At 39.2% G+C, this 25,299-nt stretch overlaps 2 protein-coding genes and 1 long non-coding RNA gene across 7 annotated transcripts; all 3 read left to right on the top strand.

Moving 5' to 3' along the window:
* Window positions 1-65: 65 nt before the first annotated feature.
* On the top strand, window positions 66-6,283 carry LOC108619167 (progestin and adipoQ receptor family member 3). Of its 5 annotated transcripts, none has more exons than XM_018015564.2 (6): window positions 66-218; window positions 813-963; window positions 3,288-3,428; window positions 4,900-5,004; window positions 5,235-5,519; window positions 5,584-6,283. In XM_018015564.2, the coding sequence occupies exons 2-6, from the start codon at window positions 826-828 to the stop codon at window positions 6,001-6,003; spliced, it is 1,089 nt and encodes a 362-aa protein (XP_017871053.1). In that variant the 5' UTR covers window positions 66-218; window positions 813-825; the 3' UTR covers window positions 6,004-6,283. The 5 variants fall into 5 exon arrangements, with proteins under 5 accessions (XP_017871053.1, XP_089332442.1, XP_017871045.1 ...); XM_089476316.1 differs by having other exon boundaries at window positions 79-218; window positions 684-963; XM_018015556.2 differs by lacking the exon at window positions 66-218 and adding an exon at window positions 265-487.
* On the top strand, window positions 2,051-3,025 carry LOC149270591 (uncharacterized). The gene is made up of 2 exons (XR_016271610.1): window positions 2,051-2,591; window positions 2,655-3,025. It is a non-coding gene; the product is annotated as an uncharacterized LOC149270591 (long non-coding RNA).
* Window positions 6,284-20,179: 13,896 nt separating the features above from the next.
* LOC108608842 (uncharacterized) lies at window positions 20,180-21,158 on the top strand. Its single transcript, XM_018000430.2, has one exon. The coding sequence runs from the start codon at window positions 20,366-20,368 to the stop codon at window positions 20,762-20,764; it is 399 nt and encodes a 132-aa protein (XP_017855919.1). The 5' UTR covers window positions 20,180-20,365; the 3' UTR covers window positions 20,765-21,158.
* The last annotated feature ends 4,141 nt before the right edge of the window (window positions 21,159-25,299 follow it).

Below are 25,299 nucleotides of genomic sequence, written 5' to 3'. Positions count from 1 at the left end.
GTCGCATGCCGTTAGTTCATCTCGTTCTCCACATCTCTCTTTTTGTGGCTGGCTTTCTGAGCGCGACGATTGGAAACCGAAAACTTTGGCAAGCTGCCCGGTGGACGGCGATGCGGCGACGCTGCAGTCTTCAGTTGACGTTTAGCAAGCTCGCGGGTGGCTCGAGATCGCTGTGCCAAGTGAATTTTGTGTTCTTTCTGGCCAAACTAGAACAGAAAGTATGTACATGTGTGTGCGTGTGTGGATGTGTCTACATGTATGCATTTTAACGTGCATTAATCAAAATCAATTGATCTCCGCATAAATAAAAAATTCATTTGAAAACAATTGCGATTTGAGTGCTCACATGTTAGAACAACAAAAATGAGATACAAATCAGATTTGAGAATAAATTCAAAAGTTTCTGTACAAATTTTGGTTATGTAAACAAATTCGAAAAACAAGAGAGAATTATTATATTGATGCGATGTGCTGCAAGCACTCACGTGTACCTATTTATAATACGTAGATATTATATACATACATTATTTCTTATTTATGCACATATAGATCTGATTAATTTAGACATACATATATCCAAATTAATTTCAATATTTACAAACGCTTTCTCTATTACCCGGCCACTTGGCAACACACATTCGCACACACGTTTACACGATGCCCGAATGTAAACCTTTGTTTAGAGGCTCGTCTCGATTTTCACACTCTTCCGCGAATGATCAACAGAGCCGCAACTGGTCGCCAGCCAGTTTTGTGGAGTGTGAAAATAACTTGTAAAACTGAGTCTATTTGATTTGCCTCTTGCATGCTAGCTTCAATTCAGAAATGAGTCCACGCCCTCACGAGAGTCTGGCCGCAGCTCACATCCTGGCCGACCTGGAGCTGAGCAGCAGCACCACAACAACAACAACGTCATCATCGTCGTGCTATAATCGCAAAGTGCCAAAGGATGGCGATAACTGGGTGAGTAGCTCGACGCAGTTGATAACAAACAACAAAGTAGACCGTTGCTAATCGCATATGGCAACAGCACGTGCAAGCGCGAATTGTAGACCAAAGCGAAATGCTCAAGGAGAGAGCTTAACTTGCGCGCTGACAAATGGAGTCAAGGTCAATTACGGGTGTCTCTGGCCGATCGCTGCTTACATAAGGCACACATAGATATTGATGCACATGTATGCATAAATATATAATTATATGGCAAGCACATACATACAGATACGCTTGTATTTATGTACATTTGTCTTTCGAGGGACCATTGCGAAAGTTCCATTCACGCGGAATTCCTCAAGTTCAGTCGAACTTGAAACTGGTTTTAGGTTTTTGTTTATGTTGCACTCCCAGCCAAAACCCAATAACAAAAACAACATCAAAGAGCTAGGCTTTCCACGCATAGGCATTCAGGCTTATTCAAGTGCTATCAATTCTCAGTGTCGCACGCACTTTGCTGCTCTGTTTCGTTATATAAGCGAGAGACGCGCTGGCTTACTCAACGTATGAAAACCAAAGCCGGCTAAACCAAATTTCGCATAACTTTCAGTTCAAAGCGTTGCTCAAGCTTACAGGCGTAAAAAAAGCAGCTTTTGTTGTAAACGTGGGCAGGGCCTTTTGTACTCACTTGCACACTCTCTCACTCTCTCGCTGTCTCTTGCTCTCACCGTTTTGCTGCAATGTGAACGCCGCGTTGCGTCGTTAAGCTTTCGTGCAAAGCTTTTCATTTTAGATAACTTGGCGTGCATTGGATTTCGCTGGTTACAGTTTCGTTCAAGTTTCTGAACGAAACAGTTGATATAATTTTGGTGTTTAAAATCGAGCAGTTAACCAATATTTTACAAAGTTTCGCAATTTTAGCTCATTAAATATACGAAAACATAAAGAGATTGAAAAAATATAACATAAAGTATAAATAAACATTGTACAATCGTGATCGTTTACAAAGAGTTTTTGAATATGGAAACTACGGTTATAACGACCACAAGAACAACAACAACAACAGCAGCAGATCCTAAACGTAATGGGCGCAGTAATAAAAAGAAAAACGTAAGATATTTGAATATGAGTGTGCATATTGAGTTAGACTAAAGTATGTTTGTAGATGCCCATTAGATCGCAAAAACAACAACAAATGCACTGAGCCCTAGTGCATTGATTTAGTAAACATTACGAAACTACATACGTCAATGCCTAGATTAATGGAACATCCTGTTTATCGATGACTTGCCATTCAAATCTGTTTGTCCAGTCAATAATTGCAAGTGCAACGATTTTAGTTTGAAAATCGTTTTCTATACTTTTTCGCAACTATTTTTTTTTTTTTTTTTTTTTTTTTTTTTTTTTTTTTTTTATAAATATATTGAATTGAATATTTGATAATGAATGCACTTCGCTCAGCTGCTGCTGGCGCTGTTTACCTGGAACACTAGCAGATGCTTAGCAAAATGTTGATACAGTAAATTCGTCAGAAACTGTGATTTGTTGATTGAAAGTTGATATTATATGCCACAAGTATATTTGGTATTTAGCAGGAAGTGCGTTCGATTTGACAGTTGGCATACCTTCGCAAAAAACTTGGCGAAAGGAAAACGTCTAATGTAAAGATTATTTTTCATTATATGTATTTTCTAATATATTGTATTTACATGATTTTAAATTAGATATTTTCAAAAATTCATCAGTGCAACTTAACAGCTGTAATTATGTGTGTGTGTGCTAAGATTTTGGCTCGGGTGTCGTTTCCCAACAGTAAACAGGCTCGTCCCGCCTCGGCTTATACGAGTGCAAAAAAAAAAAGAAAAGAAAAAAACTGTTCACATCATTTCGAGAATGCAATCAAAAGAAAAAACAAAAATCAAAAACAACATTTGTAAATGTAAACAAAAACGTCATCAACCTGTTAACGCGCACACACGCGTGCAAGTGCATAAACACACACACACACACACACCCACAGGTGCAGCGGATTTGTTGTTGTTATGCATCCCATATCCAGTTTATGGATAAACAAATAAAACTCAAGCCCCAACAAGTTGTTATTGTGATTATTTTTATGGGGCCAATTGGGATTCTTATTTCTTTTTTTTTTTTTAATATATCTATAACAGTAATAGTTACTGTATAATATTAGCTAGGAATCGTATATAACTAAGCAATTCACATGTTAAAGTGGAAAAAAGAAGCCGGAACTTTAGATCGCATGCAAATCGCAGTTTTTAACTTCTGACCCATGGCTAAAAAACGTTAATTTGTACTTGATCTTGTGTCTGTTCTGCTCCGATCCGCTCTTGCAGCTCGATGGTCAACTAACCACGGAACTGACTACGGACGCCACTCATCAGTTTCCGGCCAATGAGGAGCCGAATGTGCTGGGACATGGCCCGGACTTCGATGACAAGTTGGCCAAATTGAAATGGCTGTGCAACTTCGATGATGTGAGTAAGAAGCGAAACTTCATTTTTTTTTTTTTTAAATTGGCATTCCACATTTGCTTGTACACGTATCTTTGAGATACGCTCTTCATCTGGCTAAGCTTCATATTTGATGTGTGCATAAACTATTTGCGAGTGCGTGTTGTAAATGGCCAAAACGAAATGAATGCAAAACGTGGCAACAATTGCCAAATAGTCGTAATACAAATAGGCACGAAACTGACAACAACAACAAGAAAGACAACAACAACAACAACAACAGCCGACAACAGCCGACAACAGCCACAACAAACTAAATCAAGGTCGATTTTATTATTAACCAAAAGACAACAGCAACAAAAAGAAGCGAAAAACCCGCGTAGATACAGCAAAACAAATGAAGACGCTAACAAATTTTAGATCTACTCTTTTACAAAATTTAATATATAGTTATAGCTAGATATATACTTTTACATATTATCAGAGGCAGATCTATTTTACTTTTTAGTTTGAAAAATATTTTATATTCTATAAATTCTTGTATTCATTTTTTAAAATATAAAATACTTTTCTCTGACTCAATTTGTGCGAAATTAAATATTTTTCAAACTATAGTTAGATATCTATTTCTATAGATTATTTGATATACATTATTTATATAAATTTTATATTTTGTAATCTGAGATATAGCTAGATATATATTTCTATGTGTTTTGGATACATAGATAAATATATATTATTTCCTAGTTTGAAAAGTATTTGAATAAAGATTTTGTGAGATTAGTTTTTAGCATGTATTGCTCCAGGTTTTTGCCCTGAACTCGGATTAGTTCACGGAAAAGAATTTTTGTGAAATGCTTCCACATATTTGACTTGTACAATTTATACAGTTAGGGTTAAGCTTAATTTCGGCGAGTTCAAGCGAAGCTACTTAGAGCAACAAAATAATAAATGAAAGCTTTTAGCGGATCCACTTACACTTGTTCTATAGATCTCTCTAGTTCTCTTGAAGCTGAGCTCACCTTTATCAACAACTTTTCGGCTTTATCATACCGAATTTTAATTTAAATAACGCTCGGTTGCTCACATTTCTACTGGAAATTTTTGGTAGCTTTGCCAGTCAGCCCTTTGCTGCTTTTGTAGGGTATTGGAAATTCGTTAGGCTCGTCTGTTTTTGTTTTTGGTCTATAGCAATTTAAAGACATTTGCTTGTTAATGAACATTTAATTCGTATGCTTGCCTTTGCGTAATTGAGACTTTGGCCATTTTAATTTGGCACGTCGCCATCGGACCTAAAGCGTTTGCCCCTGCAATCTGCTTCTTCTTTATATACAATATATATATATATTTTTTTTTATAATATTGTTTTTATTTTTTTTGGTTTGTTTACTTCAATGCTGTTAATTGAAAATGCATTTGGTGTGCTTGACCATGCAGCACCATAAAAAATAGAACTAACCAACTAACGGGTCTTTGATCTTTTCGTTCAACACAGGCGCCAAGTCACTTGAAGTTCAATCCTTATATAAGACGCGGCTATCGCACATTCCTGTCCAACAAGCTGTGCCTGCAAAGCATTTTCTGGTGGACTAATGAGACGGTAATTCTGATTAATAATATGAATAAATATGTAATTTATTTTATCTTTGATTTCTTGAATCAAAAGCTTTAAGAACATTAGGAACTTTACAATTTTAAGAGATTTAAGAGATGTTTAAATTTTATATTGAGTTAAAATTAAATTTGTTTATATGCAACTGACGTAAATAAGATGACATTTTAAGGGTTTTAATATTATTTTATTCAAATATTGATTCACTTCCACAACAGATCAATATCTGGAGTCATCTGGCTGGCTGCATCCTCTTCATTGGGCTGACCATCTTCGACTTTCAGTTTCTGCGCCAGCACGCGGAGCTGGAGGATCAGGTGCTGGTTGTCTGCCTGCTCGTCTGCTTCTGCCTGTGCATGCTGATGTCGGCCATATACCATATATTCTCCTGCAAGTCGGAGGAGCACTACGAGCTGTTTTTGTCGGTTGATTTTCTGGGCATTTCGCTGTCGCTGGTGGCCATATATATCAGTGGCATGTACTATGCCTTCTGGTGTCACACGGTAATCGTAGTCAACTGATTGAAAATGCTAAGTAATTCTATATTATATATTACTTTTTCCTCAGTTTCTGCGCACCCTGTACTCGACCATTGCGCTGGGCATGTTCGGCCTGGCCATTGCCGTGCAGATACCCCAGCTGAACGTCTCGATGAATGGCAAGGTGGCTGTGCTGCTGCTCTGGTCTGCGTACGGCATCCTGCCCCTGGGCCACTGGGCGGTGGCGATGGGCGGATTCGAGAACGAGCTGGTTGGACTGATGGTGCCACGGATCGTAGTCATGTATCTGCTCTGCTTGGTGGCCTTTGTGTTCTATGCCGCCAAAATACCTGAGCGCTGGCTCACCGGTAAGGTGGACTTTGTGGGCCACTCGCACAACTGGTGGCACCTTATCATCGTGGCCGCCTTCTACCACTGGCACAACACGGGTCTCGTCTACGCCGAATATCGTCTGAACAACGGCTGCAGTGCTCCGATGCTATCCTGAGCTCTAGCTAATCGTCTATTGTAAATAGTTTAGATGCACTAAGATTTAACTAATATTTAGTTATAGCTGTTGAGACATATTGTTAATTTATGCACGCACTCGCACACAGCATGGTATGTGTGTACTTAGGGTTTCCTGTTTAGTCTATTTAATACGCTACTCGTGAGAATTGCGAAACTGGTTTATTTTTAATGGCCATGCAAAAATGTGAATCTGGTTTAAAATATTTTATATACACATACAATTTATTATTGCGAATATATTCAAGTACAAAAATTAATCATGTAATTTAAATTAAATATATAGCCGGGACTGACACCTTGGTTGAGGCATTAGGTTTCGTCCAGTTATGTTGCCACAGTTGCACAGTAAACTACTTAGCCATGACACTGACCACATAGGCATTACAGTTGCATACTTAGTCATGACACACAGCACGGACTTGTTTCGTGAAGTATTATAAAAACTGTGCTACACCGTATGCATGCTTATGCTTCTAGTAGGTATTTTTTACGGCAACTTGACGAAAAATGGTTCTTGTATTCGGTACACGGTTACATTAGCAAAAGCAACATGGTTTATGTATTTGCTGGGGTTATGTACTTGCTAGTATGACAATTATTTGAGACCAACTTTAACTTTAATACGTTAAATTATGTTAATTAATAATTGGCAATTTTAGTCTTAAATCACTAAATGGAATTTTAAATTGTAAATTATTTGCTCAACTGGGAGACTACTGCAACTTAAACCCTTACCAAAGGGACAGTAACCGTACACGCTCAACACTTTTGGAGCCATCGAAACGCAGCGCATCGCACAAATTACATTAAAAATGCAAATATTCATAAGTAAATTCATGACATGTCGCCGCCGCACGTCTTGTGAAGCACTGCGTAATGATATTGTTATTGTTGTTGCTGTTGCTGTTCTTGTTATTGTTGTAGCCAAACAAGATGGCGCCTGGCAAATGGGCGCTCAGTTGTTAGGTCAGGGGCGGGATCGGGTGTCGACCCTATAAAGACTTGAGTTAATTATTCATGGAATGTCGCTGCCAGCAGTTGAGCAACAACACGAGCAGCAACAGCAGCAACAACAACAACAGCAACAGACAAGTGAAGCACTATGTAGCAGTTGCGACCCTTTTTAATATTTATGAACACAACCGATTCTCTAATTATAATTAGGAATTGAAAAGTTAGCACAAAAGGACAACAACAACAACAACAACAGCAGCAGCAACGAGGACAACAAAGCACAAAGCGTAAGGCACGCAACAAAAGTTTGTGTGCACTGAATCATAATTAAAGGGGTGTGTGGGTGTGTTTTGGCTGGTAGCTGCCGGCTGGTGGCTGTTGTAGCTGCTGCTGCCTGGTGGGTGTGGGCAGTCAAACAGTGTTCGGGGTTGGCGTTTTGCTATTGCTCATAGCGACAGCTACAGCTACAGCTCCAACAACAGCAACAGCAACAAAATGGCGCAGCGCCTGCCATTTTAATGGATGTCACTTGAGATATTTTGCCAGAGGTTTAAAGCTTCACTGCTTGGTTATGGAGTTGTTGCTTCTTGGATTTATAGAAACAGCGAAATTTTTAAATGCAAGAATTTTTTTTTTATTTTTAACTGGCTGTACAAGTATATGTTCTAAAATATTGTTGATCACTTGGGCATATTTAAATTAAATTAAAATGTATAATTAAAAATTTTAATATTTAGTTTTTGCTATACATTGATTATTAATATTAACATTAATATATTTTGATGTAAAAACTCTTTGCTTGCCATAAAAATATATATCCCAAATACATTTTATATATTACTAAACCTAAGATTCAACTCGATAACTGATAATCCTTAATTAATTTTTAATCAAAATCAAATATGTATATTTCTGAATTATCTAAATACATTAATATTAATATTAAATATATTTATGTATCTTATGACAACACATGAAAAAGTCAATGAAATCGATAATAAGTTAAGATTTTCTATTGTTAAAATGGAGCTTCAACTCAATCATAATTGTTTTCTTTTTATATGTATATATGTATTTTGATATAGCCACATATATAGTTCCCGTCTCTAACTGCGAGCTCATTGAAATACTTGAGTCTATAGATAATCTCTCTCCATCAGCTGCCTTTGAGACTTTTCCTTTTTCCAACTACTCTCTCTCTCTCTCTCTCATGTTGCACTCCATTGAAGCGCAGTTCCAGCCTGATCTCCAATATATAACTCTATTATAATATCTACGTGTCCTTAAAGTGTGCTCTATGACAACAAATATGCACCACCCCGAGGCAATTTGAATATGAGCACAGCTTCAGCTGTCTGCTGGCGTGGCAGCATCTTAATCCCCTGCTTGTAGCACGGGGCAGCCACTTTCACATCTAATTACGTTGCATGCAGCGCGGTAACAACTCAGTGACGTAATGAGGCAGCTAGCGAGGCAATTTGCTTGCCGACATGCCTCGATTGAGAACCGAAATTGAAAAACGGAAAACGGGAAAACGGAGAGGAAAAACACACATTTTTGATCATATTTTGGTTGAAACAATCGAGCGACACGCGCTGCCTGCCAGCGCGTGAAATTGCTCTCAATTAAGTGGCAGCAAGCTAATACTTGCAACTTGTGGCACAACCTGCCAGCAGCAGCAGCAGCAGCAGCAACATCTTCAAGTGCAATTGCTGACGCGGTTTTTTTTTCTTCGTGTAGATTATATTAGACAGACGCCCGCCTCAACCAGCCAGCCAGCTATAAATAGAGGCTGAACGGACTGACTGACTGACAGTTAAGCAAATGAACCCATAAGTCAAATCGAACAGCCGCTCAACTGCTGCTGCTGCTGCTGCTGCTGCTTCGACTCCTGCTGCCGCTCCCGTTGCTGCTGTTTTTTAGGGCTTAAGTGGGCTTAGGTGGAGCGACAAATGGCGCGACGATGTCGGCGCTGGAGCAGTTTTTAGTTTGGTATGTTGCATGGGCAACATGCAACACGCAACATGCAGCATGCAGCATGCAGCATGTAGCATGCACATGGGCTTAACTAGGCTTAACTCGCGCTGCTGCTGCAACTATTTTTGGACACATTCTCTGTTGCATTGCTCTGTTGCACTGTTGCAGTTCATAATTTGACTTTGTCGCTGCATTTTATGCGCTTTTAATTGCCTATCTCTGCTCGCTGGATTCGCTGCTCAAGTTCGATGAGTGTAGCTGGGCGTGGCACTGTGCCGAGGTGGAAAAACAGCCCGCTGATTCTTTTCACTTTCATTCACTTTCCGTGCACGCCATTAAGTTAATGTCCTTGCCGCAGAGGCTGGCAAATGAAAGTGCTTTCTTAATATTTACATAGAACATTTAGCAAACATATGGCTGGCATGTAACTTCATTTATTTTGTGCCTGCACCAGGGAGGGGTGGGGCCGGCGGCCTGGCCGGGGTCGGTATGGCCACATTGGAAAGCGGGCCAAAACGCTTTGCCAGTTGAGCGCAATATCCATAAAATGCGCAGATAACCATAAGTCCTGTTTAAGTCGCATGTTTTTCGACCCACCGATATGGGGTATGCAGGGGGGTTGGCTGGAGTTGGGGCTACGTATGTGGCTGGATGCGTGTGGCAAGTGCGTTCATTCTACAGGACATTGTCGCAGCTTTCTCGCTGCTGTTGCCTCATCTACATAACAATAAAATAAAAGGGCCCGCTGGCTTGTCGTTTTTATACCCTGAACCCATTTTCAATGGGAAATCAGGGTATAATGGTTTTGTTGAAATGTATGTAACAGGCAGAAGGAGGCGTGGCAGACCCCACAAAGTATATATATTCTTGATCAGGGCGACGAGCTGAGTTGATTTGGCCCTGTCCGTCTGTCTGTCCGTCTGTCCGTCTGTCCGTCCGTCCGTCTGTCCGTCTGTCCGTCTGTCCGTATGTATGAACGCGTCGATTTCAGAAGATATAAGAGCTAGAGACTTCAAATTTTTTTAGAATGTCCGTAATTACAGCGCGCATATCAAGTTTATCATTAAAAATCGATAACTCATCCCGATCTTTTTTCATCGATAAAAAACCTTATCGAAAACCAGTTATAAAATTATATCTTCTACATCTTTATTGCTAGAGTCTCCAAATTTTTAATGTATGCTTACATGCAATTTATACAATTTCGGTTTTTGTTAAAATTAACCCCCCACCTCTAAATTCACCCCCTCACCCTCACTTTTGTAAAAAGCGTATTTCAAATACTAGAGACTTGTGCTTTGGCAATTACATGCATATTCATGTTATAATCATAATCTGAAAGTTTCATGAAGATCGTACGTCCATAAAAAAAGTTATTAAGCAATTAAGTTCTCATAGTAAGCGCACACTGCAGCCCATGCGTGTTTATGCGTGGGTGCTTGTTTGGGTATGTGTTTGTGTATGTGTGTGTGTATGTGTGTGTGTATGCGTTTGTGTGTGTATGCGTGTGTGTGTGTGTATGTGTGTCTGTATGCGTGTGTGTGTATGTGTGCCTGTGTGTGCGTACGTGCCTGTGTGTGTGTGTGTGTGCGTGTTTCTTGTGTAAGCTGAAAGACGCGAAAAATTATTGAAATATCTATTGCTACAAGGGTTCAGGGGATCTCGTAGTCGAGCAGTCTCGACTAGAGCTTTCTTACTTGTTTTTTTTTCGTTTGCCTTAGCTGCGGCTGCTGCTGCCTCTGCCAAACATTAACCTAATTTTATATACATTTAATTTTATTTTATTTAATTTTAACACACACACGCACACACCCTTTGCGAGTTCTGTGTGTGTGTTTAGCAGATAGCTGAATGATTTCTTTAGCTTAGATAATTCTGTTAACTGGATTCTGAGGAGTTGACTTGCCTTTTCGGTTCCAGCTATGAATACAGACATATGGTCATAGTTCTCAGACAGGGGTGATTAGGTGAATTAGGCATAGTTTTTAGTAAAAATATAAAATTTATACTTATTACTTTAATTTATAATTTGATATACTTAATTTGTGGCTCTAGAATAAATTTCACTGAATTAACGTAGAGAAGTTGTATTTAATATTACCGACTAATTAGCTCTAGCGCCAATATAAATATTATATTATTCTATAAATATTGAATATAGATGTTATATGTATATTTCCCCATTTTCAATATTTACATAATTTGAGCAATTGTAATAGTAATAGATGAATATTGTACATAGATGAGTATTGTAAATATTATATTATTCTATAAATATTGAATATAGATGTTATATGTATATTTCCCCATTTTCAATATTTACATAATTTGAGCAATTGTAATAGTAATAGATGAATATTGTACAGTTTTTTTTTTTATCACCAGAATAAAGTTGTCTTAATATTGTTACTTTCAAGTTTATAGAACACTAATCGACTTATGTCATAATAGACTGGGCTTTTGAGAAATCTTTCAGTTATAATTTAATAATTTGATACCTGATAATTTAGAAGTGCTCAGTGATTCTTATAAAATTTTCCAAGTAATCTCTCAACATGTCTATGTTATAGAAAAATCTATTTAATTCTTCTAAATATATGATTAATGTAAAGTTAAGATCTATATTCAAATAAATTAAACTACATAAGCATGATTTTAAGATACATTCATATTCCGTTTTTATTGTAGCTATGCTTTTAATATAAATTGAAATAAATTTAAATCAATACCCCTCGACGTCGAGTTGATTCCTGAAAATTATAAAGTATATTAAAAATACCGAAAATATACCACATATACTGACAGTATTTTTATACCAATATTCAGCTATTTTCATTCATAGTTTGCTTTAGCTTTTGGCCTGTTAATCAATTTGAATAATCATTAATTTTCAGCAATTCTATCAAGAGTTTATCGAAATTAAAAGCAAACTTTAAAATTGCTGCCATTATGCGATGAATGACATCTTTTAAATCACAGTCAAAAGTGAAAAGCTGCTGTCAAGTACATTTGCACGTCACTACGTGAATTGAGAATGAGTACAAGTATGAGTGTGTGAATGGAAATGTGAGTGTGAATGTGAATGTGAGTAACTGTGACCAGTCATAAAAAACAGCTTTTCCGACGATTTGTTGTTTGGCACTGGCAGCTGGCAACTGGCAACTGGCTGGGTCCAACTTTTGCAGTGCCACTGAGACTCAGTGTGTAACGGCTTTCCAGTTGCCACACTCTAACCATGGACTCTAGTCTCTGCCCCTGCCACTGCTCCCGTTCAGGCCCTAGACAATTTGTGCGATGCTCGTGCGCATATTTCATAACTTTTTCCATAAGCTGCCCCAAGATAAATGTGCACAAAATCTACACACAAATCGAAAGCCGCACAAAAAACTGCAAAAAAATCAACAAAACATGCCACAGACAACAGCAACAACAACAACAGATTGTAGCCAATTTAGAAGCGATTTTTGAATAACTCGAGTTGCGAGAACAAGATTTATACAGCAAATGTGCTAAGTTGTACATCATTTGATGGAGTTACGAGCCGAGTTGGCCAAACACATAGCCAAGCCCCATTGCCCCCCTCGCCCCCCCCCCCCCCCCCCCTCCACACTTCTGCGAAACAAGTCAAAAGTTTCATTTTTTATTTATGGCAATTGGATTTTGGATGTTTTTCTTTTGTGGCGAAATTAAACGGCCCCAACGGCTTGTTTTATTCAAGTTTAGAGTTGAATTCTATATGAATGAAAAGGTTTCCTCTACATTATGCAAGGCATTGCAGAAAGGTTGAATTTTCAATTTGGATTCGCATTCGCTGGTCAGTTTTCGTTTTTATTGTTTCCTCTCGGACGGCGCATAATACCCGGCTATATGATGAATTTGCATCTAAATCGAATGATGCTGATTTTATGTGCTGGACGGGGGGCTGGAGAGTGGGCTGGGCAATTCGCATTAAAAGGAGTAAAAGTAGAAAAATGTCTCAAGGCATTGGCCATTTGCATAATAAGCACGAGCTGGACTCAAAAGCTTCAGGGGCAGCTTAGTGGCACAGTTCTGATATCCTTTACCATTTATCCTTTATGCAATGGAAATATGTATATTTACTTATTTCAGCATTTTAATAAACATTGAAGCGAAAGCGCATAAAGCAACGCTTTAATGGAGTTTTAGATTGCATTCTTATGAATTGCAACTTGCTTAGGCTTGGACTTACCATTGCGGAGTGGGGTCAAGTGGTCTTATGAGATATGATATATATTGAATTTAAAAGTACTATATCAAAGATAGAAAAATGTTTGAATTTTTCTTATATGTGTATTTTTTCAGAAGTTGAAGCATTACCAACAATTTCGACTTTAGCTCTATATCATATTCGACATGATCTGTTTGTCTTCGCCCGTCTCATGGGGGCATATTATATGGTTCCATATTTCAGAGCAATCGATTCTGAAAACGTGTATATTATACAATTTCATGATTCTAGCTATATACACTTGTACAAGCAAGACAATCTTCCTCTAATTTTAATAAATATCCTCATCACATTTTATATTCAAAAAGAATGGATTATAAATGTTACTTAAAGATTTACTGATATATATGTAACTACGAATCCATTGCAAATGCTCAATTATTTCGTATACAAATACAGTCAGGTCTCGATAGTTTGTACCCCGCTAATTTAAAAATTCCGATAAATCGAAAAAAAATGTTATCCCCTTGAAAGAAATTCGTTGTCAATAATTCTTGATTATTTAAATATCTGTGTAAATTGAAAAACACTGAACCCCTTGCCCTTTCAAATTATCGGGATTCTACTGTATATACAAATCTTCTTGGATTACAAAAATAGCAAAAATAGCTTACAATAATAGCATCCAAAGCTTACAGTTTGATCAAATATATTCATTAGCTTTCTTCTTAATTATAACATTTTTTAAGTTTGCTTTAAGTAGTATTTTATTATTTTAAGCGTAGTTATGTGAAACTCCAGCTCGAGCTCCAATTGAATGCCACAGTAAAATTGTATATTTAGGCCATGTTTGAATGCGATCATTTTCAAATATATATTCTGGCAATCTGAAGCTCGTCTATTTACTTTACACACATAAGTGTGAGTGAGTTTATTGTGTGTTGAAATTCAACCATTCCATCAGTTCATCTGCCTTTCCTATAGTGTAAGACAATGATTACTTTTTTTATTAGCAGAAGAGCCTTTGATACTTTATAGTCAACCAAAGAAGAAAATCATATTTCGAGCGCATTGTCCACAGTTGCAGCACCTTTAAGCGTTTATTTTTTCGACCCTATGTCTATTTTGTTGTGCCGTTGCACATGCATGAGTAATTCTCATTTATTTAAGTAGTAGTAGAGTGTTTGCTGTGTGCTGCCTGTGCCATGCTGATTGCTGTCGCTTAACAATTTGCAATATTTTTTTTGCTTGCAGCAGCAGCTAGGCTTTTGGAGCAACTACAGCTACATGTCCAGCTGCAGTTGCAGCTGCAATCTACGAGTAACTTTTGCATTTAAATTTTCATTAAGTATTCTGCATACGCATAAATAAACTTGAACGTGCTCGAGAGCACAGTAAATGCAACACCCACACACACGCACATGTACATCCCCCAAAAAACTGACATAACAATCCCTTTGTTGTGCCACGACCCGCCCCACTCCGGTCCACCCCGGTCCAGCCCTCGGCCAGTCGAGGGGCTTTTGTGCATGCAGCGCACATGCAGATTTTTGGAGCCCAAACAAAAACATGAGAAGTTGCAAAAATAAATTTATATTATGTTCATAAATTCATAGAGCCCAGTCCCAGTCCCAGCGCCGGCCCCAACCCAGGACTGGTCACATGCACTTGGACATATTTTTTGGGGTACGGCTATTACAGCAAACTGCACACACAATGGGTCCAGCACGAGGTCCTTTGCTCAGTCACTCTCTCTCTCCCTCTCTCTTTCTCTCATTGACTGTGTATGTGTATGTGTGTGTGTGTGAGTTTTTGATATGCAAATTTCAGCAATGCTGCGCCCAGTTCGCGTACCAGAAATAACAGCCAATCAACTGTGGCACACACACACACTCACACACACACATACAGACATAACTCTGGGCAATCCTTTCAACATGTCGGCCCTGGCCAGCATGGGCCATTAAAAAGGCAGAGGCACAGGAGCAGGCACAGGCACAGGAGCAGGCACAGGCACAGGTATTGGACGGACAAACGGGCGACTGTGGCTTGTTTGCTGTTTGCAACGACATGGACAACGACAACGACATGGACAACGACGTAGAGGTTGGCTGCCCCGTCGATGCTTGTCCGGATGCTGTCGACAATGTCGCTTCAAAAATATTGCAGCCGCAGCACATTTCATGTCCTTGGTCCTTGTTGTTGCCGTTGTCGTTGCTGGACTGCGTGCATTTATAAATTATGCTCAACATGTAAAATGCCATTTTGAATATGAAATTTGATGCCATTTTAAGCCCTATGCCTGCCCGCATCCATTCCACTCAGCGCCGGCCTTTGTTGACTCGGCCGCATATTTCATCTGAGGCAGCCCGAGGCAGGAGCAGCACAGCCTCGACTCATATTTTAATTACTTGCTAAACGCAAAGTGCACGTTCTTTTTATTTTCATTTAGCCCAATAACATATTTCGCGTCATCAATTTCAGCGCCAGACTGCGGCACATTTGTACTCATTTGTGGCTAATGCCGCGGCTGCATTAGCGCCCGTTGCAGTGGCAGCTGGGCCGGAGGGCCGCTGCAAGTGCAATGTGGCCGAGTCGGCTCTCTGCAGCTAAGCAAAAAACAAACAAAAATAAAAGAGGCAAAAGTAAAGTACGAAAAAAAGGTCAAAAAATCAATCGGCCACGCAACTAATTCATTTAAATCTAACAAAATCTGAGAAAATCCCTGGCAACGACCTTCGGGATTTTGAGATTTTACGAATGTCAACCGAACGCAGCCAAAGTAGCTCAACGGCAGCAGCGGTATGGATCAGGCTGGCTAGTGTTGGTCGAAGGGACGGACAGGGTGTGTGTGAATGTGTGTGTGTGTGTGAGAGTGTGTGTGGGGAGAGCTGGTCTGGGCCCTGTTAAGCTGAGCAAGCAAATCACCGGGCATCCCGGCCATGTTGGCGGCAACCCATGTGAGCTTTGGCTAAAATAGTTGGCAACAGCACATTAAACAGCGGCACCCACACACTCACACACATACACTTCCAGATTTTTGGGTGCGAGTATGCGTGCAAGAGAAAATGAGGCAACAGCAAAAGTCGCAGAACTTTAGCAATTTGAAGCTAATATGTTGACAATCTCTGCGCACGCTGCCCTCGCTAGCACAGTGGCGCCATCTATGGTTATGTGTACTTAAGTCAGTGGACAAAGCCAGGCAAAGGGCAGGAGAAAAGGAGAAGAGAAGAGAGGAAGTAAGAGAGTAGCAGAAGGTGTGCTGCAGAGACAGTGGGAGCTATGCGGTAATGATGCACAACAGATCTGGCAGCTAGATCTATGTATATACTCTATTTATATATATACATATGTGTGTATAAGTTTCTACTGAAGTAAGTGTTTGGAAATGTATGTAAAAATGATGACTAGGGTTAGTTTTAGAGTATAAAAACTTAAATAATTTATTAAATTATTACTGAATATTAATATCATAAACTATATTATAGATTTATTAATATATATTATTTGCAATTTTTACTTAAATATTTAAGGAAAATGCAAGTTTAATTAGTTTTTTTTCTAACTCTCATAGGAATTCGGATCACCTCCTAAGTATACCTTATAAATTGCAATTGATTTGTGGTACAGAAGTTATTTAATATCATAACAGCTTATTTCCGGTATATACAGAGTTAATCTTAGCTCTACAAAGTTTGTAGTACAAACATCAATCAGCTTGCTTTCGGCGAGGACTCCACATAATATGTCTATGATATAATCAAGCTTAGGTTTATGGCTCTCGAGCTCTGGCTCAGAGATATTACATACACAGGCATTACATATACATATACATATATATCTATCTATATATTCCTCTTGGCGCTTTGCCGTCGTGATTTTGTCCGTGAATATTTTGGCCCGTCTCTGTTGAGTTTTTGCAATCTTTTAATAACAAATTCCTGTTGGGGTTTTGCGCTCGTTTATGCACATATGAGCTACAGCAAGCAACTCGTGTACTCGTAAAAAGTGGATTTTACTGCTTAACTTTGGCAACAACAAATGAAGCAAATGAACAACGCACACAGCAGTTTTTATATTTTGCATAAATAAAATAAAATGCAATTTTTCCATTGTATTTTTGTGCTGTGGCAGTTGGAGTGCCTGCTGCTGCTGCTGCTGCTGCTGCTCCTGCTGCTGTTGCAGTTGCACAAATCCCTTGCACAAAAGTCAGCAATCAAAGCAGATTAAAATATGATTTGACAGCTACGAGCTATGAGAAATGTAAATATAAATGAATGTATATGTTATACAGATGCATGTACATATGTATGTATATACTACGTACATACATATGTGGGCTGTTATATTTTTATTCATATATCGCATCTGTGGCATGTGTGTCCCTTGCAAGTGGCGCCACACTTTTTGCCGCGCTGCCCGATTTCATTTTGGCATTTCGATATTGTTTCCATATTTAACTAGAGCCCCGTCGCTTCATATCTTTTGCCGTAAGCCTTCAATTGATGCGTGCATTGCATTTTTATCAAAGCCCGTGCGAGATAGTGCGCCAGCACAAGGGGCGGACGGGGGCGGCATGTGGGCGGGTTCGGGTGGCCTATTAAAAATTTAAATCAATTTTCAATATGGATTTCGTATAGCTGCTATCTGCTATATGCGCATCGGCATCTGCATCTGGCGGATCGCAATTGCGACATTTGTCTGACACTTTTTGTTGATATTCAATATTTTATTTTTGCCACTTTATATACATACATATCTGTATATACATCTCTGCACATATATTTATATTTTATTTATTGGTTTTGCTTTATCGCAATAGCTGTCAGATGGCTGCTGCAGAGCGTGTTTTATCTTGAAAATGCATTGCATTTTCTATATTTATTGGATGCATTCTTTGCTAGATCCTAACACAGCCCGTCAGGTATCTGCCACACCGGCAACGCAAAGCCGTAGCCCATTTGCACAATTAACAGTTAATAAGAGCAGCCTTTGCCACCAATTGCCGCCATTTACAGCCACCGGCTAACTGACCCCAAAGCAGATTTGCTGCAATTAGCTGCGGCACAGCCGTGTGCAAAGTGTGTGCCGAGTGCATAAGGCGCCTAAGCCCCACTAATGGGCGGGACAATAATTAAATTATCATTAACGAAAGTCGAAACAGCGTTAGCTTTCCTTTTAGATTAAACAGATTGTAAAACGGATCCATCATTTATATAATATCATATGTGAAACATTTATCCAAATACTTTTGGCTATTCGGCTCGCAGCTAGAATGGATTGTCTGCCATGGAATTCACATTTTATTCTCGGCTGAAATCAGGTCTTATTTTTATACAAAATATTATATCCATAAGAGTCAACAGGATTAATCTTTAAATTCGAATTGTCCCTTTTTCGCAAGTCCGTTACATTTTTCGATTAAAATACAAACTTATATTTTATCTTATATCTGTAGAGTTCAGCGGATTCTATGGCAATTAAATTGATTTCTAAAGTCAAAATTGTGCTGTTTATTTTAGGGATTCTTTATAGATTATATTGCATATATTAATTAACATTAAAATAATTTTGATTGATATTGAAAATAATCTTTGATATCTTAAGCGGAACAACTTTAATTTTGGCATTCAGAGCACCTATAATAAACTATATACTGGAAGCAAGATAAGAATCATGTTATATTATGTTCCTAGTTATTCTCTTAGATAATGTGTTCGTATTGCAATTCAAGAATAACAATTATACGATCGAACTATTTATAAGGAAAGTAAAAAATATGTTTAGAAATGTTTTTCTTATTTTACTTGCGGAGCAATAAGATATTTATTAAATTTATAGACAATTTTTAATTTGGTATGGAGAGCGCAAAAAAAATTAAGCTGAAGGCTGGATTAAAGCCAATATCGACTGTGAATGCCGCTCCAGCTACTCTTCGACTTTCATTTAAATTTAAATCACATATCTAATACACAATCTTGGGGCAAATGGGATAATAAACCGTTGCTAAATGAGCTCAAACATAATGGCATTTACGCAACTGTACCTCGCCATGCATAAGTGAGGTTATGTGTGCTGTGCGTGTGAGGTTATGTGTGCTTTACAGATCCCCGCCCAGTTGAGGGGGGAGGGGAGGTGGTGCAAATGCTTAAATTCTCATTAGGCGCATTAGTAGCGCTGACCAAGCGATGCCAACAGACACCTGCCACAAACCGCGCCTAAATTCAATAATAATAATTGATTGCTTATTACAAATACAGCAACAACAGCATCAGCAGCAACAACAACAATGGAACATGCATATGTGACTCAAATTTATACGTTTCACGTTTTGGGGTGGGAGTTCTCCACATTTCGGGCATTTGCTAATATTTACGCATTAGTTATTTGCAGGTGCAAAATGAGGAGGAGGGAATGGGAAGCGGGAAGCGGGAAGCGGACTACATATATAAGCAGCCATAAGTCCAGCTGTAATTGACCAATGCACCAAATGGCAGAGAGACTGCACCAAATTGAGAGTTGGGCCACATTAAATTTTCATGTTTTCATTTTGCTTTTGTGCACACAAATTTTAATTATTAACTTTATAATTATGCGAAATCACGAATTACATTAAAATCACTTTGTAATGTTGATTTGGGTTTCGTGTGCTGCGCGTTTCGGTTTTTGGCCATCGAATTTTTGGTTAAGCATTGCGAATTTCTGATTTCAGAACTAATCACACCTTGTAAAGTGGACTATCGATAATGTCGAATGGACAGAAATTATTTATATACATTCTAGGTGTATACAGTGTTTAGATTATGTTGAAGCTGTAAAGAATTCCGTTGCATTATATTTTAACCGTTTTTATTGTTGTTAGTTGATCGATATGTACATATATTATCTAATGGTTTGCAGGGATCGAATGATCCGATGAACTGAGCTGCTATTGCAAAGAATGTTTTCTAGATTATTTTCCATAAACAGGTAATATTTCGTATTATTTTTGACAGAGTTATTCGACTATATTATTATACTATAGATCTTTGAAATTAAAATCAAATTCACTCAATGTATTTTTAGCCTTAGCTACCTTTGTATTTTCAGTAGATATAGTTATTTCGATACCCTCACTACAAATTGCAGTATGAATCAGTAGCCATAACAGCAAATCTATACTGGCTATACTAATAGAGGATCACAGTTCAGACTCGATACTCCACCGACATCTGGCATAATGCTGAGCATTCTATTGGTCTTCCTGGCGATGGGTCAGCTCATGGCGCCTGTGCTGGGGCAGTTCGTGAACTGCAGCCTCTCGACTGTGGAATTGACTGCCTGTGGCAAGCTCAGTCCGAACGGATGCTGTGCCAAGGGCTGCATACGGAATGCGGCGGGCAGATGTGTGGTAGAGCATTGTACTGGCAGCTGGGATGGCTGGTTGCGACGACCTGTGACGATGTCCTGTTACTTTCACTGGTTCCTGCTCATCTTTGCCGCGTTTATTATCATCCTTATGTCGAGCGTCGTGCTGCTGAACCTGGTGTTCGAGCTGAGGCTGTTTCTGGAGAAGCGACGTATGCGCCGATATTTGCGGTTCAGTCCAAGGAGCAGCCCAAGCAGCAGCATTGTATGAAACTGTTGAAAGAATCCAAAGTGGCAACGGGAGGCATTGGGACATCAATCCAGATCTTAATGCACATGCGTGTGACATAAAAACTGTGCGGGATTTGGCATAATCTACAATACATTAGCGCTAGCTTTGCTCTGGCTTTCAATTCAATTCGTTGGGTATCTCAACGGAATCCATGTAAATTACGATTTGGCACCTTGCTGTTACACACACACACACACACACACACACACACACACACACACACACGCACAAATGCTGAGAACGATGCCCAAAGTCTCAGAATCCCATTACATAGTAGTTAAAACCTGATTAGGAAATACTTGCGGCTGCTTTCAGCTCTGCCACACGCTTGGTTAAAAAGAAATAACAATAAACGGCACATGTGAAATGGTTACTTACGTTCGTTAAGCGGCTCGTGGGTGTCCCGGGTGACAACAAAAACGTGGCCCAAAAACCAAAAAAAAGCGAAGAGAGCAAAAAAGAAAAAAAATTCGCAACAACTCAAAGTCAAAGGTGCAATAACCCAACGGCACATAAAAGCAAATGGCTGCGGGTTGTCTCTATATACTAGGTACATGCATACATACATACATACATACATATATATGAATGCATATGTATATGCATATGTATGTGGAATGGTCTATGTAATGCTGCTATTGCGGTAAAGATAACACACACACACTCATACACACACACGGAGACGCAGTCAGCCATGCAGCCAAAGCCAAACCGCGCAGAAAATGAAATGGAAAATATTGCCACGAGAAGCAGCGAAATAAAAAAGAAATAAACGAGCCAAAAAGGAAAAGCTGCGCCAAAAGGTCTGTTCGCCCTCTCTCTGTGTGTGTGTGTGAGTGCTGGGTAGCAGATTTAGAGGTTGCTTATGTGTGATTTAGTATAGCACGCGCGAATATGGCGGCGATAATTCTTTAAAAATTGGAAATTGTTTTCCAATCGATTTCGCATTTAGCCAAAAAGCACTCAACACACACAGACACACACGCATGCACACACCTAGTAGCAGGCAAGCGGAAAATGTCTTTTACAGTTGCCCCACGTATGTGTGTGTGTGTGTGCTTGTGTCAGTTTAGTTTGCGCCAAAAACATTTCATAAAAATGTACAAAATGATATAAAAAAAAAGTGAAAAAAGAAGACGAAATAAAAAAATATTTTGTTATTTTTCACCTGGTTGCAGCTTTGAAAAGGATTTGGTAGCTGAAATCATGGATTTGGATTCTAGCTTTTGTTTAGTTTTAGGTGGAAGGTGAAAAGCGAATTGTTTTGGCCAGATGGAAAATGATGAAGACGAAGCGCAAAATGGAAAAAGTCAAGAGAGCAGTGCAATGGGATATGGAAAAGTGTTAAGGAATTGATTAGGATATGTGCATATATCTATATACATATATATATATACATATAGAGAAGAGCTCTTGGGCTGTTGGGCAAATATAGGATGCTGATTTTAATGAAATAAAACAAAAATATCTTAACTTACTGAAATTAAAAATTAGTGTATTAAAGGCTAAAGTTAAATAGTGTCAACTCTTGTTATTTTCAAATAGTCCATTTATAGAAACTTGGGAAAAAACTTCATAAAGATTTGTATTGCATCAGTAGCGCTTTACAATCTACTTATTTAGAGTTCTCCCCCAGCATGTGTGTGTGTGTTAGTGTACGAAAATGTAACAATTTCTGTATCCAATTTACATTCTCGGCGCTCGTTCATTCAAGTTTATATAAAAGCGATTTTCATAGCTATATGGGGAAAAAGAAACAAGCAGCCGATAGTGCGGCTCATTGTGTGTGGTGTACAATGACTACAATGGGCAACAAAAGGTTAGATAGCTACCCACACACAAACACACACACACTTGCAGCAAGGGGGCGTGTTTCGGTTTTAGTGAAGGAGAAGGTCGCAGCGGTCGGGGAGAGGCACACAAAGTACTGCCAGGGATAGCGGGCACGCAGCTCTGGAGTGGGCGAGTCGTGACATATTTTATTTGCACAATGACAATGCGAGTTACTCGGCAGACGGCAGCGACAACGACAACGGCAACGACGACGACTACACACCCGCCATTACGCAAACACACCCTAAAGCACACACACACACACACACTCACAGCTAGATCTGTATAAATTGGCTGGCAGTGAAAAGTGGGGTACGGCGGAGGCAAAGCAGCGCACAAAGTAGTAAAATAAGTGCAAAGGATAATGCGAATTGAAATGACAAAACCCAGAATAATCATTGGCTCCACACTCAGCATGCAGGAGTCGAGTCGAGTCGAGTCGAGTCGAGTCGAGTCGAGTGTGGAGCTAAAGGGCGGCTGTTGTTTGCAGCTCGATGAGTAGACCGAATGCTATACTCAAATGATTTTTATTTATGCCTTTTAAGTAAATTAAAATTTACTCATTTTGTAGCTCACATTGATGTTGCTGCTGCTGTTGTTGTTGTTGTTGTTTTTGTTGCTTCTCTCAAATCTTCGCACATGACAATATTGTCAATTTTATTTTGCCAGCCATTTTTATTGCATTTCGTTGACTTAGTCCTGCCTTAGCATTTGCCTCGACTCGTAAAATATTTTTATGTATTTTTTATTTACCCAACGCTACGATGCATGACCTCAATATAGCATGCCAAGTGGCCCCACACAGCCAGCCAATGCAGTTGCCGCTGCTGCTGCTGCTGCTGCTGCTGCTGCTGCCGCTGCTGCTCCTACATTTGCTGGCTCCAGCTATAGCTATGGCTACATCGTTCCTGGTCCTCGTAACATGCTTTTAATGTGCGCCATTTTATTTGCCACAAAACCGACACACGGCACCATTAAAAAGCCATAAGCGCTGAGCCTCAAGCTTCGAGCTGCCGGCCTGGACTCGCGCTTAGACATTATTAGAACTTGCCCAACCACTCTCGTTCCCTCTGTCTCTCTCTTTCGCTTTTTGTCTCGCTCATATTGTTTCCGGCTTGCTCTGGTCATAAATTGTGTGCGCGGCTGCATTTTGATTACAATTTTTATGATTTTTAGGTCAAAATTTGCCAACATAAAATGGCCAAAAGTAAATTTGAAATAAATAAAGCGGACCCAGGAATAGCAAAAGCAACAGCAACAGCAATGGCAATGGCAGCATCAGCAATAACAACAACAATAAGCACAACAAAATGGTGTCGTGTTTTATGTGCGCCCTTTTTTGCTGCCATAAAAGGCAACATGTGCCTGGAGACCAAGACGGAGAGACATGGTATGGTCCGGCTCGGTTGGGTTCCTAAATGGCTTGGGCCTGGCCACAACAATGCGAGCTTGGTTTATTTATTTTCGGGCAGCATGTTTATAAGTTGCGAATTATTTTGGCTTTTGGCTCATATTTCATTTGCATTTAATGAGCCCTAAAGCGAATGCCACTGCCATTGCAGCAGTGGCTCGTAAAAAGTGTTTGCAAATTGAAATTTCAGTGAAGACCCAGTTCTAATGACAATGGCTAAGCAGGTGCCATACATTTAGTTAACCCGGCCGGGGCGCAATGATGCCAGAGCCGAACACCATAGTCCGAGGCCCCAAAAACTGTGCGTGCCAAGATAAGAGGCCCAGAAGATTTATTGCCAACGCAATGAGTTAAGAAAGACAAGTACCTAAGGCAAAAATACAACAACAAGCATTTCATGATGACGATGACGACTTTCTATGTACAGCACTAAGCGAATCAGGCAAGAAGAACAACAGCAACAGCAACAACAACAACGGGCAAAGAAAACCGGAATAATAATGATGAAGCTGCCGCATACTGACAAACTAAATGATGGAGAATGATGCCAACGAGCCAAGTCGAGCCTGAAGCAGCTCCATCTGCCTGCTTGTCTGATTGCTGCCTGAGCAGCGAGTGAATGGAAGCTTTTACTGGAGGAGAAGCGGGGAGTGAGGGCATCCGAAATCGGAAGGTTGGCAGGCAAATAATGGCTGACAGCGAATCGTTGTTGTTTTGTCTGCTGTGCGTGTGTTCTCTAAAGATTATTTCAAGATGGCGCAGCTTTTAAACATGTGCTTACCCATACAATACATATACAGATATGTAGTAAGTACATATATATACATTTACATATATATGTATTATGTATTGACTGGATCCAAATGACACTGGCTTATAACGGTACGATTAATTATGACTCGTAACAATTCCTTGACTTGGAAGCAAGTAAGAATTATAAAGTGAATAGTTGAGCTTTGTACTCTTAGTACTTACATTATTAAGTAATGCTACTAAATACTATTTTTAGCATTATACCTAAACGTTTACTACTACGCTTAATACAAATATTACACCTAATGCAAACAGTTTTACTGCGGTTATCCGTTCCTACTATTGTTGTTGGAACTTTTATTGACAGTACTGATGACACTTTTATATTATTACTATTCCCACTTCTAAAAATTCTTTTGATACTACTATCATTGCTTTACTACCACAATTCTCTTTTCTGCTGATATCTTGAATGCAACAATTACTACTATCTTTTCTGCAGGTACTACTACATATT

This window comes from Drosophila arizonae, chromosome 2, assembly GCF_054131065.1.
Source record: "Drosophila arizonae isolate 15081-1271.41 chromosome 2, UAZ_ARI_1.0, whole genome shotgun sequence".
In the NCBI taxonomy this organism is placed as follows: Eukaryota; Metazoa; Arthropoda; class Insecta; order Diptera; family Drosophilidae; genus Drosophila; species Drosophila arizonae.
Note: the sequence above shows the minus strand (reverse complement) of the source record. Positions and strands in the feature narration are given on the sequence as shown.